The sequence below is a fragment of the Anolis carolinensis genome, chromosome 2 (genome assembly GCF_035594765.1).
Source record: "Anolis carolinensis isolate JA03-04 chromosome 2, rAnoCar3.1.pri, whole genome shotgun sequence".
Classification (NCBI taxonomy): Eukaryota; Metazoa; Chordata; class Lepidosauria; order Squamata; family Dactyloidae; genus Anolis; species Anolis carolinensis.
The window spans coordinates 17,323,065-17,342,384 of record NC_085842.1 but is presented as its reverse complement, the minus strand read 5'-3'; the positions used below and the strand labels follow the sequence as shown (position 1 = coordinate 17,342,384).

Here is a 19,320-nt window from a genome sequence, read left to right as displayed (position 1 = left end):
TTATACCCTGATCGCCACACGCACTCTAGTTCCCTCTTCTTTCGCTTCATCGCTGCCAGCTCCTCAGTAAACCAAGGAGCTGGTTTAGCTCGGTTACTCGAGAGGGGACGCTCCGGAGCGATCATGTCTATTGCCCTAGTGATCTCTCCATTCCAGAGAGAGACCAGAGCATCAACAGGATCACCTGCCGAGGAGGCGGGAAATTCCCCAAGAGCCGTCAGGAATCCTTCTGGATCCATAAGTCTCCTGGGGTGGACCATTTTAGGTCCACCACCCCTGCAGAGGTTGGGGGGCGCAGTAAGTCTAAACCTGATCAGGTGATGGTCGGTCCATGGCAAAGGAGCGATGGTGAGCTCCTCCACACCGCCACCTTCCTCCCATCCCTGACAGAAGACCAGGTCTAGTGTGTGTCCCGCACTGTGGGTGGGACCAGATACGAGTTGGGACAGCCCCATGGTTGCCATGGCGGCCATGAAGTCCTGAGCCGCACCTGAAAGGTTAGTCTCGGCATGGACATTGAAGTCCCCCAGCACTATGAGCCGCCGGGACTCCAACGCCAGGCCTGAGACCACCTCAGCTAGCTCAGGCAGGGAGACTGTAGTGCAGCGGGGTGGTCGGTACACTAACAGAATCCCTAATCTGTCCCGGTCTCCCACCCTCAGGTGGACACATTCAAACATGGTCGACTGTGGGACAGGGCACCTGGTCAGGGGGATGGAATCCTTATAGACCACCGCGATCCCACCTCCCCTCCCTCCAGATCTCGGCTGGTGCTGTACGGAATAACCCGGCGGGCAGAGCTGGGTGAGATTAACTCCTCCCATCTCGTCCAGCCAGGTCTCTGTAATACATGCCAGGTCTACATGCTCATCCAAGATGAGGTCTTGGATGAAAGATGTTTTCCCGTTCACTGACCTGGCATTAAACAGCACCACCTTTAACCTGGAGGGACCGCCATCCTGGCTACCCAGGTTAGCTACGTCAGGAGACCGTTTTGGAACTATTAACGTCCTACCAAAAACCCTAGGCCGAATTGAATGATTTGGTCTCCCTTTCCCGTATCTCCCCCTCCCAGACACCACCTCTATAGAGGCTCCCCATCCATCGGAACACCCTCCTCCCCTATCCAGCTGTCCTCTCTCCTTCTCTTCCCCTGGTCCAAATGATGTTATCTGGTTTACTAGTTTCCTGTTATAGATTGGCATCCTTACACACCCGTTCCCTTCCCCCACCCTGCAGTCCCCATAACCCTCCAGCCTCCCCCACCCTCCTCCAACAATACAAAGTGCAAATGCAGTTGCAAAGCGCAGAGGGTGCAAGAGCAGCATAGGTATACGGGTCTAAGTTAACTAAGGTGCAAGCAGGCAGTGGTGAACTAATTCAATATGGTGCACTATGGTTTTATAATGTGCCAGGCGGGACCAATTAAGGATGATAAATTTGGTAAGTTAATCAGGAGGACTAGGCTTCACAGCACGTAATAGATGTTATAAAAGTATTTAAAAGTTGTTATAGCAGCAATATATAAACAAGGAGTGAAACTCAGTTAGACAGACTCCCAGTACAGGTATAGCCTTGGTTATTATAATGTGAAGTCAGAAGAGGGGAACAGGAAGAGAGGACATTCAGAACCACTGCAGCTTGCTGGCATTTGTTTGTTGGTGCTATCCCTCCAGATGGTCCTTGGAGTTCCAAAATCTCCTCTCTCCTTAAATCCACTCCCCAAACGCTGGGAAGGCGGGGGGGGGGGGGGGGGAGGCAAAGGGCAGCAGCCAGGAGCCAGAGTGTCAGCAAGTCAGCTCCCTTGCCTTCTTCCTCCAGATGGTCCTTGGAGTTCCAGAGTCTCCTTTCTCCTTAAATCCACTCCCCAAACACTGGGAAGGCAGGGGGGGGGAGGCAAAGGGCAGCAGCCAGGAGCCAGAGTGTCAGCAAGTCAGCTCCCTTGCCTTCTTCCTCCAGATGGTCCTTGGATTCTGGCTGGTTATCAAAACCCACTGGTTGACCTTGGATGAGCCACACTCTCAGCCTCGGAAGACAGCCATGGCAAACAACTCTGAACAAATATTGCCTTAAAAATCTTGTGATGGACTTGGCACGATATGGAAATGACTTGAACTTATATAACACAGAGTGAGGACTTAGTTTGGCATAGATTTATCTCAGTCAGAAATTTGGCTCTAAACCTACAGCTCCACCCAACTTCTGTGTCCCATTGAGTTGGCCACATGGAGTGGGTGGAAAACAGAATGCAGTATGGGGTGGACGAGGCAATAGGGGGCATGCATCCCAAAATAGGTCAAGAAATAGCCTACCTGGCTACTCTAAACAAATTCAAGTCTCCAGGGGCAGATGGACTACATCCAGGTATTGAGGGAACCAGCGTAAGTCATTTCAGAACAACTGGCAATAATTTTGAGAATTCTTGGAAAGCAGGAGGAGTCCAAGCAGACTGGAGGAGGGCAATTGTCCCTATCTTCAAGAAGGGGAAAGGGGGGGATCCAAAAAATTACCATCCAGTCAGCCTGACATCAATACCAGAAAAGATTCAGGAGCAGATCATTAAGGAGGCCATCAAGTAGAAAAGAACGCTGTGATCACTACAAGTCAACATGGGTGTCTCAAAAACAAGTCATGCCAGACGAATCTTATATCTTTTCGATAAAGTTACAGGCTTGGTAGATGCAGGGAATATTGCGGATGTAGCCTATCTTGGTTTCAATAAGGCCTTTGACAAGGTCCCTCATGATCTTCCCTGACAGTCACAATTGCCTTAAACAGACAAGAGTTCTTTCTCCTACCCTGGACATCATCCCACAGATATATAAACCCCACTTGCCTAGTTTACAACCAACCTCACAACCTCTGAGGATGTCTGCCATAGATGGAGGCTGGAGCCACCTTGGAAAATGCATCCAAACATACATAGATTGATACGTTTATTAGAGATAGAAACAGAGAGAGTGAGGAGTGATGGAGGGCTTTGACTTTCTTGCTTCCAATGCCTACCTCTTTTTTTTTTTTTGACACCATTATCTTGAACCTTTATTTGAAATCCCTCATGTATACCATAAGCCTTCACACAGCTAATCCAAAAACAAGTGGTGTTGGACTTTGTCTGCTAGCCAACTGGATATGTCTAGGTTCTTAGCACAATAGAAGTGCAAAATTCACACACAAAAGTTTTGGCCTCAGTCCTGCAAGCTGATATCTGCTATGGTTAAAAGCAGAAAGTATGTACATTAAAGAATAGGCAAAGCAAGAACACAAAGAGCTCATGAAACAGTGCTGACATTCTGCATTGTGCTCCAGATTTTCAGAGCGAAGCAGCTTCTTTAGTTGGTTCCTTTACAAACATCTATAGATCCAGCACTTAAATGACCAGGAGTGTTGGAAGATTCTGGGGACTAGCATTCAAAAACAACTTTTCAAAACTCTTTATCTGCAAAAGATGTTTCCAGCACTGAACTCAAGCACTTTAAGTTCCGGCAATCCTGGATCTTTGGCTGAAGTTGTATCACATGGCACGGTTTTTCTTTTGCATCCATGAGAAAACAAAGATTGAAATTATTCCAAGAACATGTTCCAGACCAGATGTTTTGAACTACATCTTTGACAATAGCTTCCATTGCCCATAATGGATAGACTTTGGGGAGCTGAAACCCCAAATATCTGGAGGGACAAAGCTTCTCTACATGAACCCCTTTCTACAGAACCATTGCAGTCAGTATCTGGATAATTGCCTCTTAAATCTCTCAGGGTGCCTCTACACTGTAGAATCAATGCAGGTTCATATCACTTGAACAGCCATGGCTCAGTGATATGGAATCATGGGAGTTGTGGTATTATAAGATCTTGCATCTTCTCTGCCAAGTAGTACTAGTGCTTCACCAAACTACATTTCCATGATTCCATAGCATTGAGTCATGGCCATTAAAGTACAGTAGAGTCTCGCTTATCCAACGTTCTGGATTATCCAACGCATTTTTGTAGTCAATGTTTTCAATACATTGTGATATTTTGGTGCTAAATTCATAAATACAGTAATTACTACATAGCATTACTGTGCATTGAACTACTTTTTCTGTCAAATTTGTTATATAACATGATGTTTTGGTGCTTAATTTGTAAAATCATAACCTAATTTGATGTTTAATAGGCTTTTCCTTAATGCCTCCTTATTATCCAACATATTCGCTTATCCAACATTCTGCCAGCCCATTTATGTTGGATAAGTGGTGGATAAGTGGTGGCGGCGCGGTGTGTTAAAGCGCTGAGCTGCTGAACTTGCAGATCGAAAGGTCCCAGGTTCAAATCCCTGGAGCGGAATTGTTATCGACCGCGTTTGGGGGATCGGGCCCCTTTAGAAGGAAGCCGATCCGGTCCTGAGGGAACGGACCTTGGCGAAGCCAAAAGAAGAATATAAGCCGCAATACAACCTGAAGCCTGGAATGAAGAAGGTCCGCCAAGTTGAAGGAAAATCCGCCAAGGAGGTTTTATTGAGCAATTCAGCTGAAGAGGACGCTAATAGCGATCATTCAATCTACTAGCGTAACATATGTTTCAAATAAAGTCATATTTATACAATGTTTTGGTCTGACAGCCCTTTGAATTTCCCGCCCCGCTTCCCTGCCCATCTGATCGCGGATAGGCTGAGAGTTGGAACGAGGCGGGCTTTCGTTTCCCGCCTTGCTCTGCTGGCCCAATGGGGAGCCGTTTTTTGTCCTCCCTCGGGCCAATCAGAGAGGAGGAGGCGGGAGCTATTGAAACAATGAGGTGACCGGACAGGAAACATCGGATTAATTCTGGCCCAGCCAATTTCTAAAGGAATTTATGACACCCATCAAGGATGTCCGGGGTCCTGTCACGTTCACAGATTTTAGATATGTCTTTTGGGGCATCAGACGGGAAGTGGTGATGGTTGTTGATGAGCCGTCATTGACAGCCCCACAGGGTGCCTTCCTGCGGCGTCCTGGCCTGGGATATGACAAGGTTTGCCCTGGGGGTGAGTCACCTTTAGGAATTTGGTGGCTCGCCCTATATTGTCCATGCGATCGGAATGAGATTGGATTAAACTGTGGCAGATTATCCTTTTGTTTTTGGGAAGGGGAGGTCTGGGTCATGGGACTAAGGTTCACGTTGGGGTCATAATATTTCCCATTTGATTTCATGATTTGACAATTATATGGGATAAAATGAAAATAAAAATAAAGTTGGAACATAAACCCTGCTGGGAAGAATACATATTTTCCAGGGATCCCAAAGAGTATAAATACATATAGGCAGATAGATAGGTTTCAAAGAAATAAAGGAGAATCCTATAAAGGTGGGTGACATTGCATAAAGGGGAATCATGAATGATATAAGCAATAGGAAACATTTGATAAGGACGAAGTTCACAACATCTGGGGAACCCGATATGGAAATTCATACAACAGTGAGTCATGAGAGTGTCCAAGTACATAGAATATGGAAATTCACAAATACATGAGGAAAAAGAGTTCATAAGGAATTCATAGAGATGGCATGGGAAGGGGCACATGTGGGTTGCAGTCTTTGGAAGTATAAGATTTCATAAATCCAGGGGTAGGTCTGGGGAAGAGTGTTCTTCTCCTTCATAAAGTCATGAAATGTATGAATGAAACGTGGAGGGCACCCGTCCGTCACCTCCTGGCAGCTGTAGAGGGTGAGGGTCCTTGGAGAACTATGCCTCCCCCGCGAGAGAGCGATCCCCCATCCCCAGTACACAGAAAGGGGCTAGGGAAAACCATTCCGCGAGTCGCGGGGAGAGGAAAACCCGGGATAAAGCAGCAGCTTGGCTTGAAAGGTGCCGTCGGTCCCGTTTGACAGTCAGCTGTTGAGGTGCCGAAAACTGGACCGATTCCGGTTCTGCTGGTTGTCTTCGAGTCAGGAGCCTTAGAAAGGGTTAGGTCTAAAAGAGGAGCGTTCTAGGGGTAATTTTGATAGAGATATGAGCCAATTTGTATCGTCCCCCATGTTAATCTATGGCCGAGAAATCTCATCCGGAGTTAAAGGGACGAGAGGGAGAGAAACTGCATGCAAAGGAAGGAGTCAGAGGGAGATACAAAATAACCAGATAGAGAGTGTTACTGTTAAAATAAGTGTTACTTTTATTGGGGGGATTTGTTACATAGTTCAGGGAAGAGGAAAATGAAGGAAAAAAGGTCTTTTAATAATAGTCTGTTGCGGTCCCGCTCCGTTCTTTTGGTGGGTGACCGGTGGAACTCTCCGCTGCGTTTTTAAATCAATTTGAAAGCTGGGGTGATGGTCATCAGAATGAGCGGCCGCTGTTAGCCCCAGCTCCTGCCAACCTAGCAGTTCGAAAACATGCCAATGTGAGTAGATCAATAAGTACCGCTCTGGCGGGAAGGTAACGGCGCTCCATGCAGTCATGCCAGCCACATGACCTTGGAGGTGTCTATGGACAATGCCGGCTCTTCGGCTTAAAAAGGGAGATGAGCACCAACCCCCAGAGTCGGTCACGACTGTACTTAACGTCAGGGGAAACCTTTACCTTACCTAATTTGATGTTTAACAGGCTTTTCCTTAATGCCTCCTTATTATCCAACATATTCGCTTATCCAACATTCTGCCAGCCCGTTTATGTTGGATAAGTGAGACTCTACTGTAGTGTCAAACTACATTAATTCTACAGTTCCGATGCACCTTCAGAAACTTCTAGCCATTCACTTGCATTCCAGCTCTAAATAAACGTCCAGTTAATCAAGTAATATAAATGCCTCTAGAACAGGATTTTATTAGAGAGAGAGAGAGTGAGGAGTGATGGAGGGCTTCGACTTGACTCCTTCCAATGCCTTCCTCTTATGGGTTAAAACGACCGAGAGGCATTCCTAGAGGGGAAGAAGAAAGCACAAGCATTTCCGGCTAGTGGCAGGCGCGGCTGTTCCTAGAGAGGTCTGGAGGGCTTCGCGAGGGGAGGAGGGAGGGGAAGCCTTCTTCCTGGTTTCCCTGGCGTTGCCGTGGCGACAGAGGGAGCGCCGCCCCTCCCCTCGGGCTCCCCTGAGGAGGAAGGCCCCCCTCCCCGCGCGGGCTCCTCTGAGGTAAAAATGGGCCCTTCCTTCCTTCCTTGCCCGTGTTTGCGTGTGTCCGTGAGTGTGGTGCTGGGCCGGGGCCTCTCCGTGAGGCAGAGGGAACGGGGCCTCCGCCAGGCGGGCTCAGGCGGCAGAGGCCGGGAAGGGGGCACTCGGAGGGGGAAAGGGCTCCGGAGGCCCCTGAGGCGGGCCAGGCCTCTCTCCCTGCCCTTCTCTCCTCCTCCTCCTCCTCCTTCCGTGGGAGCTGTGGGGCCTGCTGAGGGCCTGTCTGGAAAGGGACGGGGAGGGATTTACAGGGGAGGAGAGAGAGCAAAGGGTGATGGTCTTGGCCTTTGGGAAGGAGAGGATCTCTCTGAATCGTTTCTCTTTCAATCCAGAAGCCAGTCATTTATTCAACATCCGTGGCTAAAGGTGGTCCTTCCTCAAGAGCAGTGGTGCTCAACCTTCCTAACGCCGCCACCCCTTAATACAGTTCCTCATGTTGTGGTGATAGGAGCCTCCGGTGGCGTAGTGGTTTAAAGCCTTGTGACTTGAAGGTTGGGTTGCGGACCTGAAGGCTGCCAGGTTCGAATCCCACCCAGGGTGAGCGTGGATGAGCTCCCTCTATCAGCTCCAGCTCCAACATCAAAAACATCCAGGCGTCCCCTGGGCAACGTCCTTGCAGACGTCCAATTCTCTGCTAACTGCGAGAGAAATAAGGTTAAACATTGTGAAAGCCATCCACTGCATGACTATCAGCCTCCTCCCAGTAGACTCAAATCAAGGAAGGGCTTCATGAGAACCACCACTCCTCTTGATGTTCCCCCAGCAACAGCAAGGTTGTCCCTCTGGGCAGCTAAACCAGGCAATTCTACCGGGATGGCCCCCCATGAGGGTCTTCATCCCGGGGCAAACCAAGAATGGGCAACTTGGAAGTCCTTAAACAGACTCCGAAGTGGAGTGGGCAGATCTAAAGACAACTTGGCAAGGTGGCACTACCTGGAGGAATCCTCCACCTTGTGTAACTGTGGAACAGAACAAACAACTCCACATATTTATGCTTGCCCACAATGCCCTGCCTCATGTACGGAGGAGGAGTTGTTTAAGGCTACGGACAATATGATTGCTGTTGTCCGCTTTTGGTCTAAAACTATTTAGTTGCTTGTGATTTCCTTTTTTAATCATTTTTAAAATGTATTTATCATGCAATGCTTTTGACACGAAATAAATAAACGGCCAATTCTCTCACTCCAGAAATGACTCAAGTTGCTCCTGACACGAAAAAAAAAGTTGTGGTGACCCCCAATCATAACATTATCTTCATTGCTATTTCATAACTGTCATTTTGCTACTGTTATGAATTGTAATATTAATCTCTGATATGCAGGATATGTTTTCATTCACTGGATTAAATTTGGCACAAATACCCGACACGTCCAAATTTGAATACAGTGTTCGCTCACTTATCACTGGGGTTAAGTTCCAGGACCACCCGCAATAAGTGAAAATCTGCGAATTAGGGACACTATATTTATTTTAATATTCATACATTATTTTAGTAGTTATATACTATTTTAAGTCTTTATCAACCAATTGTGTGTTGATAAATCGCCTCCCTCTCCTCCCATTGCTGCTTGGGCACCTTTTCTCTCCCTTTGGCTTCTCCTTTCCCTCTACCTTAGGCTGTAACTTGTAATTTTTTATGATTTAAAATAGTCTTTTAGAGTTTGTTGAAAAACCGCGAAACAGCGAATCCGCGAAAAGTGAACTGCGAAGTAGTGAGGGAACACTGTACTGGTACGGTTGGAGGGCGTAAGGATTTTGTCATCTGGAAGTTGTAGTTGCTGGGATTTATAGTTCACCTACAATCAAAGAGCATTAGAAACTCCACCAACGATGGAATTGAACCAAACTTGGCACGCAGAACTCCCATCACCAACAGGAAATACTGGAAGGGCTTGGTGGGCATTGGCTTTGAGTTTTGGAGTTGTAGTTCACCTACATCCAGAGAGCACTGTGGACTCAAAACAATGAGGGATCTGAACCAAACTTGGCACAAATAATAGGCCCAAATTTGAACACCGGTGGAGTTTGAAAATAAACCTTGACATTTGGGAGTTGTAGTTGTTGGTATTTATAGTTCATCTACAGTTGAAGAGCCCCTTGAACCCCACCAATGATCAAATTGGGCCAAACTTCCCACACAGAAACCCCATGGCCAACAGAAATTACTTTCCTTTCTGACCCCTCTGAAACCCCCTCATGACCCCCCTTAGGGGTCCTGACTCCCAGATTGAGAAACGCTACTCAAGAGTATTCCCATGAGTTCATTCGTCTTGTTTTATTTGCAGGCCCCACCAATTCTCCGTCTTTCCACTTTGAATGTCATTTGAGAGAAGAGGTGGATGTATCATCATCTAGTTTGGAGGCAGCCTAGAAGCGCAGAATAAAGATGGAAGGGCAAGAGCCAGCTGCCACCAAGTTAGAAGTATTTTCTTCTGTTGTTGAGGCAGAGAACAACAGAGCATTCTGGGAGGACTCTTGGAGGAAAGACCAGGAGAGAAGTCTTTTCCATTCAGACCTTCAGCACCAGCACTTCCAGCATTTCCGCTATGAGGAGACTTTAGGACCTCGAGAGGTTTGCAGCCGCCTTCACTCTCTCTGCCGCCTGTGGCTGAAGCCAGAGCGACACTCCAAGGCGGAGATGTTGGACCTGGTGCTCCTGGAGCAGTTCCTGGCCGTCCTTCCTGTGGAGATGGAGCTCTGGGTGAGGGAATGTGGGGCAGAGACCAGTTCCCAGGCCGTGGCTTTGGCTGAAGGATTCCTCCTGAGTCAGGAAGAGGAGAGGAAGCAGGAGAAGCCACAGGTGAGAGAGAGGGGAGGGCTTGATCTTGTAGTTTATTATACAGATTATTATACAGAATGAAGAAAATCAGACATAGAAATAGAAGCTGTGGTTCCAACCATAATCCAAACGGTCTGGAACAGGTTGCAGAAAGAGAGTCCTCCCTCTTTTTCTAATCTTTCTTTTTCTTTGTGATCTGTGCTGCTTGTTCAGGTGCAGGAATCATTTGCAGACGAGACCAGTCAGGTGGAGGAATATTCTTCAGACACCATGTGCATTGCCCACATTGGAAATGGAGAATATATAATACTTGGTAAGAGATGGTGGTGGTCCTTCTTGCTTGCTCACCTCCTCTTGAGTAGACCTGAAATGTCTGAGCTGTGTGAATTGAAAAAATTGGGGTGTCTGGGAAATTAAGAATGCTGCTGACAGGAGACATTTCTATAAAATACTTATTTGTGCCACTTTCAAGGTTACCTGATTCCTTTGCTTCTCTCTGGATGTTTATGGTGGTGAATGTGCTCTTGGCTACATTGGCACTAATACAGTCAACCCTCTACATTTCCTGGGATTAGGCTACAAACACCCCCATAAAACAGAATAGTTCACATTAAAGACCTGGGACCCGAATCCAGGGAGGGAGTTTCAAAGAGGGTCATGGGATAAGGAGAGAGTGGCAGGCTTCTGAGGGAAGGAACTGTGGGGCAGCCTGGAAAAGGGTCTCACCCTCCCTGATGTCTTTCCTCTCTTTCACAGGCAGTGAAACATGGGGAATTGATAGTAGCACAACTTTTCATGATTCTCTTCTAAGAAGAGATTCTGCGGGACCAGATCAGGTAGGCAGCAGGATCCCTGGAGGGGAGGGGAAGACGAGTCTCCTTGTCCCTTGACTATTGCCCTGCCTCTAAATGAACCTCTTCCTTCTACATTCCTTCAATCCAAGATGTTTTCTATGAATGACTGATTCAAAGACGTAAATAATAAATGGCCTGTTTTTTCTGACTTAGTTGGCATTTTCTCCTTGAAGATAACTTTTTTTTAATCTTCAGGTGACTTTTGAAGATGTGTCTGTGGATTTCTCAGAGGAGGAGTGGGCCCTCATGGATCCAAGCCAAAAAGCCTTGCACCAGGAAATCATGGAGGAGAATTTAGGGATTGTGTCATCTCTGGGTAAAGCTCCATTATGCTTGTAGTTAACCAAATCAGTTTACAAATTCTCAGAACTATCCAGTGTTTCAGATCTCTTCCTCTGAAGCCATAGAAAACAAGCTCATTCCATATCCATATAGGGGCCAGCCCAAGAAGACAATTGGCACTTCGGTGGAGTTGCCACATTAGATGAATTTTAGGCGATGGTCATTTGCCATCCACCAACCATGCTTGTCATGTTGGTGAGAGTAAGAGAAGGGCTTCTCTTGAGGATTCTAGCACCAGGTAGGTTTGTACAAGGAGATAGAATCAATCAAACAGACTGGACCTGAGCCATTTAAGTCTTTATAGGTCATAACCAGCAATTTGAATTGTATCTGGAAAAAACTGGCAGCAGTGGAACCGAGGCCATAAATAATATTATTATTATTATTATTATTATTATTATTATTATTATTATTATTATTATTGTATTTCTTACCTGCCTCTCCTCACAGCTTGAGGTCAGTTACAACATTGCTAAAACACATAATCATTTAAAAACACTCCGTAAAATACACCTATTTAAACACAAAACAAAAACTAGCCATAGAGTTGAAGTTTAAAATTCATCATTAGAACTGTCTGGTTGGGTCGTCTGGAAGAGATAGGTCTTCACTTGTGTGTTAAATTCAAACAGCTGATCTAGCTGTTGGAGCTCTACTGGCAGATAATTCCACAGTCTTGGGGTGGCCGATGAAAAGGCCCTCTGGATGGCGGATGCCAGTCTGGTTCTGGCAGGTTGGAACAGATGCCCCCCAGAGGACCTATGTGTTTGGGGCTGATTGTACGGGAGAAGGCATTCCTGTAAGTAACCTCAAACCAAACATGGAGCCAAACCAGGTAGGGCTTTAAAGGTCAAAACCAACACTTTGTACTTTGCCTGGAAACTAATTGGTAGCCAGTGGAGCAACTTTAGGATATGTGTAATATGTTCACTCCTGGATGTTCCTGTAACCAAAGAGGCTGCCGTATTTTGAAACAACTGAAATTTCTGAACTTGGTACAAGGTAGCCCAATATAAAGTCCAATAATGACTTGTGTGCGCTCTGTAACAAGCCCTAGTTAACAGTCTGACTGTAGTTTTTCGTACCAGCCAAAGCTTTGAAAAATCTTCAAACGTTGCCCCAGGCAGAGTGTGTTATGATAATGCAGATGGGATATAACAGACATGTAACACTAGGGGCAGATTTGGCATCTCAAGGAACCGGTGCAGTAGGTGCAAATATTGTGCAAGGCACTCCTGGCCATGATTACATGCCAAGTCCAAGGAGTACCCGCCCAAACTGCGGAACTGTGCTTTCAGTGGTAATGTAACCCCATCCATCACAGGCTGAATCTCTGTTCCCTTACCTGCCTTCTGACCGACTTGTAGCACCTCTGTCTACTCCGGATTAAGTTTCAATTTGCCCCTCCCCTCCAGCCCATTACGGGTGAGAGACATTGGTTTAGTTGGAAAGGAGGAGTAGAGCTTGGTGTCATCTGCATATAGAGGCACCGCACTCCAAATCTCTGGATGAGCTCTCCCATATCTGTTAATTAATAGACAAAACAGATGCCCAGGGGATCCCACAGGCAATGGGCAATGGATCAAACAGGAATCCCGCATCATTACTTTCTGGGTTTGCTTCTCCAAGAAGGAACAGAACCACTGTAAAACGTTTCCAATTCCCATCTACAAAGGAAGGATACCATCTTCAATGGTATTAGGAACTGCTCATTGGAGTCAATAGGGACACATTCTCCACATCTGTCTGTGTCCCTCTGTACGCCATCAACCAAAATTACCAAAAGCAGGCTGTCACAAAAGCAGGTTTCCTTGAGTGGCTCAAACCACCGTAATTCAGCCTTTCTCTTTTCCTACTGCTTTCCACTTTGCAGAACATGATTATCTTTTCCAGTGAGGTGCAATATCCCATGTTGATGTCCAAACTAGGATTTTTGGCCCCTTCGACTCTCCAGTGAGAATTCAGTTACTTAGTCAGGTTCGTTCCCGCCCATGCTGTGCAGCCTCCAGTAGAAGGTGGGGTTGAACACGCCAAGCATTGAAGTGAAGTCAATCTACGTGCATGCACCCCCTTTCTCCCTCTATTTATACACCTATTTTAGTCTTTGGGGCCAAATCTCCAAGAGGAGAGATTCTTTAAATTAAATGTGAGCAGTATTTTAAGTCGGTCCATGAAGGGTTTATGTACCAAGTTTGATCCAGTTCTATCAAACCATTTAGGAGCCTTTGCAGTCTACACATACATACTTTGATTTATGTGATTGATTTCTTCATACACACAAAATAATACAATAAATACTAGTCCACACTTGTGAGGTTAATAATATAAAATAGGTTTTGCCTCATGCCTCTACTAATTCTATAGTAAAGCAAATCAACAGTGTTTTAAAAAGGACTTGGTTGAAATGGGAGAAATAACATTTAATCTATAATACAAGGAGTGATAAAACAGAGACAGAATGTCAAACTCCAGCTTTGTGCAACTTCATTCAGTCCTTTTAAAAAATGGCAACTTTATTCTGGCTTCTAATTTGAATGCTGATGTTTGTTCTGCTGCCTGATGCCATGAGGTTAAGTTCACCTACCTTGGCGGCATCAGGCAGATCAAGGGTTTTCACCTTTCTTGTGCCAGAAGTACAGGGGACACCACAGAAGCCAGGGCTAAAGAAAAGCGCTCTATTTTCCACATCCCTGGTTGCATTATAATTTACTTTGAGACTTATATCCTGGTGTAATATTTAGAGTAAAAACAACAGCCAATGTTGGATAGGGCTGTGGGAAAGGGTTGTCTCGACTAATTGCACTTTTATTATTTGTATACTTTTAAACTTTAATATAATCTTTTCTTTTCAACACATGGGCACCTTTCCCTTGTTCTCAAGCCATGTCAATAGAGGAGACATCATTTAAATATTTGGAAGATGGAATGAATTTCAATAGGAAGGAAGCGCTCACCTTTTCTCAAGAAACTCACACAAGGGATAAACCATTTAAATGCTTGGAGTGTGGAAAGAACTTCCATCAGAAGGCACACCTTGTTATCCATCAGAGAAACCACACAGGAGAAAAGCCATTTAAATGCTTGGAATGTGGAAAAAGTTTCTCTCAGAAGGTAAGCCTTGTTCATCACAGGGCAGTTCACACAGGAGAGAAGCCATTTAAATGCTTGCAGTGTGAAAAGAGCTTTAGTCGAAAAAGAAACCTTATTAGTCATCAGACAACTCACACAGGGGAAAAGCCATTTAAATGCTTGCAGTGTGAAAAGAGCTTCAGTCACAAGCATGTCCTTATTCGTCATCGGGCAATGCACACAGAAGTAAAACCATTTCAATGCTTGCAGTGTGAAAAGAGCTTCAGTGAAAAGACAAGCTTTATTAGTCATCAAACAACTCACACAGGAGAGAAGGCATTTAAATGCTTGCAGTGTGAAAAGAGCTTCAGTCGCAAGAGAAACCTGATTTGTCATCAGGCAACTCACACAGGAGAGAAGCCATTTCAATGTTTGCAGTGTGAAATGAGCTTCAGTGAAAAAAGAAATCTTATTCGTCATCAGGCAACTCACACAGGCGAGAAGCCGTTTCAATGCTTGCAGTGTGAAAAGAGCTTCAGTCACAAGCATGTCCTTATTCGTCATCAGGCAACTCACACAGGAGAGAAGCCATTTCAGTGCTTGCAGTGTGAAAAGAGCTTCAGTCAAAAGGGAAGCCTTAGTTATCATCAGGCATCTCACACAGGTGTAAAGCCATTTAAATGCTTGCAGTGTGAAAAGAGTTTCAGTCGCAAGCACATACTTATTAGTCATCAGGCAACTCACACAGGACTAAAGCCATTTAAATGCTTGCAGTGTGCAAAGAGCTTCAGTCAAAAGGGAAACCTTATTAGTCATCAGGCAACTCACACAGGCGAAAAGCCATTTCAGTGCTTCCAGTGTGAAAAGAGCTTCAGTCTAAAGGGAAGCCTCATTAGTCATCAGGCAACTCACACAGGAGAGAAGCCATTTCAATGCTTCCAGTGTGAAAAGAACTTCAGTCACAAGAAAAACCTTATTCGTCATCAGGCAACTCACACAGGAGTAAAGCCATTTCAGTGTTTGCAGTGTGAAATGAGCTTCAGTGAAGAGAGAAACCTTATTCGTCATCAGGCAACTCACACAGGACTAAAGCCATTTCAATGCTTGCAATGTGAAAAGAGCTTCAATCGCAAGTACATGCTTCTTCGTCATCAGGCAACTCACACAGGATAGAAGCCACTTAAATGTTTGCAGTGTGAAAAGAGCTTTAGTCAAATGGGAAGACTTATTAGTCATCAGGCAATTAACACAGGAGTAAAGCCCATTTGAATGCTCAGTGTGTGGAAAGAGCTTCAGTCACAAGCACGTCATTAATTGTCATCAGGCAAATCACACAGGAGAAAAAACATTTAAATGTTTGGAATGTGGAAAAAGTTCTCTGAGAAGTTAGACGTTGTTGATCAGAAGGCAATTCACACAGGAGAGAAGCTGTTTGTGTTGATTGCAGAAAGAGTTTCTATCGGAAAGGAGCCCTTTTTCATCATCAGGCAACTCACAGTAGAAAAAAAAAACCAGAGTGTGGAAAGAGCTGCAGGGGAAATACAAGCCTTCTTTTTTAATTCTCAACCCACATGGAAGAAATGGGGCAAGGGCACGTTCCCTTGTTTTACATCAGAGGGGGCATGAATCTTTGTCATAGAAACACTGAGTTAAAAAGCCTTGGTTTTGGGGAGAAATAATAACCTGATCATTTTTCTTTCATGAAATATCTCATTCAGCATAAGTGATAATATTTTTGAGAGCGAAAGGAAAGATATTTCTGGTTTTTTATCCATTCATGCATTCTGGTTACTTCAACTATTTCCTGTCATGTATATTCAGGATTAAAAATACATTTAATTTAAAAGTTTGATGAGAAGTGTGTGTATCGGTTTGATTAATGACTGACAGCCCTGTGTCTCATTTAATTCTATGTATGTGGGACTGGGTTTTCGTTTATGAAATCTATCTTCTATACAATAAGTGAAAATCTGTATGTGGCACGGGTATCCATTCACACAGAAGCCTCCAGCCTCCACAAACAGGCTATACTTCCCAGTATAAAAAGAAAAGAAGGATGGGGAAGAAAGGGAGAGAAAGGAATGGAAGGAAGGAAACAAAGGGAGCAAGGAAGTAGGGAGGGAGAGAAGGAAGAAAGGAAGTATGGAGGGAAGCAAGGAGGGAGCGGTGGGAGGATGGGGCCGAGGAAGGAAGGAGGAAAAGAAGGAAGCAAGCAAGAAGAGCTGGAGGAAGAGAGGGAGGGAAGGAAGGAAGGAGGGAGGGTAGGAAGGAAAGAAAGTAAGGAGGGAGGGAAGCGGGCTGCACCACAACCAGTCTCCCGGGGCTCCCTTTGGCTGGCAAAATAATGGTCTACCTCAAGGCAGCATTCTTGCACCAACCTTGTTTAACATTTTTACTAACCATCAGCCACAACCCTCACTCACAAAGAGGTTTATATGTGCTGTTGACCTTGGCCTAACAAAAGCAAGACTTTGCAGCAGTTGGAAACCAACTCACTAATGCCCTGAAAGATCTCTCCAGCTGCTACAGAGATAACCACCTGAAGCCTAACCCTGCCAAGACACAAGTGTGTGCTTTATCTATGTAATCGTGGAAGCCAACAGGAAATTGAAGGTTATTAGGGAAGGCCAAGAGCTCGAACACTGTCCCCACCCTAAATATCTCGGCGTCACCATAGATCGAACACTAACATTTAGGAAAAGCTGTGCGAACACCAAGCATAAAGTTGCTGCACACAACATCCTGCAGAAACTTAGGAGGGAGCAAGGTTGTTTTCTGGAGAACAAGCCCTATGAGGAGCAGCTTAAAGAGCCGGGCATGTTTAGCCTGCAAAAGAGAAGGCTGAGAGGAGACATGATGAGGGCCATGTACAAATATGTGAGGGGAAGTCATAGGGGGGAGGGAGCAAGCTTGTTTTCTGCTGCCCTGCAGACTAGGACGCGGAACAATGGCTTCAAACTACAGCAAAGGAGATTCCACTTGAACATTAGGAAGAAATTCCTCACTGTGAGAGCTGTTTGGCAGTAGAACTCTCTGCCCCAGAGTGTGGTGGAAGTTCCTTCTCTGGAGGCTTTTAAGCAGAGGCTGGATGGCCATCTGTTGGGGGTGCTTTGAATGCGATTTCCTGCTTCTTAGCAGGGGGTTGGACTGGATCGCCCATGAGGTCTCTTCCAACTCTTTGATTCTATGAAACATGCCCCTAATCCTAATCCAGGGAGCTAAATTTCATATGGTGTTATCTCCTTTACTAATAAGTGTAACTTGATCCCATTAAAGCATATTAATTGGGGAAAAAGTCATCCTTTCGTTGCACCATTTTGAGGATGAACAGATAATTAGTTTTCCAAGATGGTGCCATGGCAGGTTGAGTCTCCACAGGGCTCCATGAGTTTGTTTTAAAAAACCTTAAAACCGCCACTCTTTTGCCATCCTTCTTTAAACTATAAACTTGGGACTGGAACCCCAGGGGTGACAGAGGTCAACTAAGAGGAGTCCCAGCGCTATAGAGCAGGGGTCCCCAAACTAAGGCCCGGGGGCCACATGTGGCCCATTGAAGCCATTTATCCGGCCCCCGTGATGGCAGCTTCCTCCTCCTCTGCCTTTCCCGCCTCCTCCCTCACCTGTTGTGTGCCTTCCAAAGCTTTGCGTGTTTATAATGGTATTTTAATTATTATTTAATTAATAATTTATTAAGGGGTGCTTTGCCAGTGCTTTTGATGCACAAAGGCAAAAGGGGGTTGGACTAAATGACCCAAGGGGTCTTTCCCAACCCTCTTTATTATTATTATTATCATCATCATCATCATTATTAATGACACAAAGACACAGTATAACACAGCAAACGAGATATATATATGCTGGATTTCGTATGGCAAAATCACAAGTTGAACACTTCCCCGGCATTTAGGACTGTGTGATGTATGATGATGATGATTAACAACATTGAGGCTGGGTGGCCATCTGTCAGGGGTGCTTTGCTTGTGCTTTTGTTGCACAAAGTCAGAAGGGGGTTGGACTCAATGGCCCAAGGGGTCTCTTCCAACCCTCTTTATTATTTTTATTATGATTATGGTTATTATTAACATTGAGGCTGTATTTCTTCCCATTTGGTTTTTTTTTATACTTCAAAATAGGATATGTGCAGTGTGCATAGGAATTTGTTTATAGGTGTGTTTTTTTTTCAACTATAGTCCGGCCCGACAACGGTCTGAGGGACCGTGAACTGGCTCCCTGTTTAAAAAGTTTGGGGAACCCTGCTATAGAGGGAGGTAAGAGTGAGAAACAAACGGGAACAACGGGAGCCTGGCGTGGGAGAGAAGAAGGCATACCCTGTTTCCCTAAAATAAGACATCCCCAGAAAATAAGACCTAGTAGAGGTTTTGCTGAATTGCTAAATATAAGGCCTCCCCCGAAAGTAAGACCTAACAAAGTTTTTGTTTGTAAGCATGCAGGATCGGTAAATGTACATACCATAGATTGTTGTACATGGAAATAAAGGTAGTAACAAGAAATAATAATAATATTATAATAACTTTATTCTTGTATCCCACCTCTATCTCCCAGAAGGGACTCAGGGCAGCTTACACAGGGACAAGCCAAACAACAACATAAATGTACATACGAACAGAAATTTAAAACAGTAATTTAAAAACAGTATAGCAATAAAATATAATATAGAAATTCTTGAAAGGTTATTGCCGTCGCAGGGGGCCTCCGGCCGTTTCTGCTGCTTTGCTGCCAGTGCTGTTGCGCTGGTCTTCTTCCCTGGGTTGAGGTTGGCCTTGGGCTGGCCTTCTCCTGTCCTGCGTCCTGCAGGTTTCTTCCCGCCTCCTGGGCAGGAGGTGGCCAAATGCCCCTCACCTCCACACCGTAGGCACAGGCCCATCTTCCACCTCCGATCCTTCTCAGCCGGATCAAGCCTGTCCCTGTTCTTCGAAGGGGCACGGCTTCTGCCCGCAGTGCTTCCGGCTGAGGGGGTTTGCTTTTGGCGGAAGTTTTTGATTTCCTCCTTCAGCACCTCCCCCTCGCCAGCCGCTTCCACCCATCTGTCCAGGGTGCCCGGGTTCTCCCTGGCCAGCACCCATTCCACCAGGTCTGGCCTCAAGCCCTCCTTGAACACTTCAATCCTATAGGCTTCGTTCCACTCAGGGAGCAGGAAGGC

General features: G+C 45.5%; 1 protein-coding gene across 3 annotated transcripts; it reads left to right on the top strand.

The window, feature by feature from the left end:
- The first annotated feature begins 6,924 nt into the window (after positions 1 to 6,924).
- On the top strand, positions 6,925 to 16,009 carry LOC134296989 (zinc finger protein 883-like). Of its 3 annotated transcripts, none has more exons than XM_062973270.1 (6): positions 6,926 to 7,079; positions 9,401 to 9,915; positions 10,108 to 10,207; positions 10,651 to 10,730; positions 10,944 to 11,064; positions 13,972 to 16,009. In XM_062973270.1, exons 2-6 carry the CDS (start codon positions 9,502 to 9,504, stop codon positions 15,330 to 15,332), a joined length of 2,076 nt encoding a protein of 691 aa, XP_062829340.1. In that variant the 5' UTR covers positions 6,926 to 7,079; positions 9,401 to 9,501; the 3' UTR covers positions 15,333 to 16,009. The 3 variants fall into 3 exon arrangements, with proteins under 3 accessions (XP_062829342.1, XP_062829340.1, XP_062829341.1); XM_062973271.1 differs by lacking the exon at positions 6,926 to 7,079 and adding an exon at positions 7,105 to 7,127; XM_062973272.1 differs by lacking the exons at positions 10,651 to 10,730; positions 13,972 to 16,009 and having other exon boundaries at positions 6,925 to 7,079.
- Positions 16,010 to 19,320: the final 3,311 nt, after the last annotated feature.

What these genes read in the sequence shown, in the direction of transcription:
- LOC134296989 (XM_062973270.1), top strand. Translation starts at nt 9,502, where the DNA reads ATGGAAGGGCAAGAGCCAGCTGCCACCAAGTTAGAAGTATTTTCTTCT. An exon ending in ATTCTGCGGGACCAGATCAG is followed by an intron (nt 10,731 to 10,943) that starts GTAGGCAGCAGG and finishes TTTAATCTTCAG; the next exon opens with GTGACTTTTGAAGATGTGTC. An exon ending in AGGGATTGTGTCATCTCTGG is followed by an intron (nt 11,065 to 13,971) that starts GTAAAGCTCCAT and finishes CTTGTTCTCAAG; the next exon opens with CCATGTCAATAGAGGAGACA.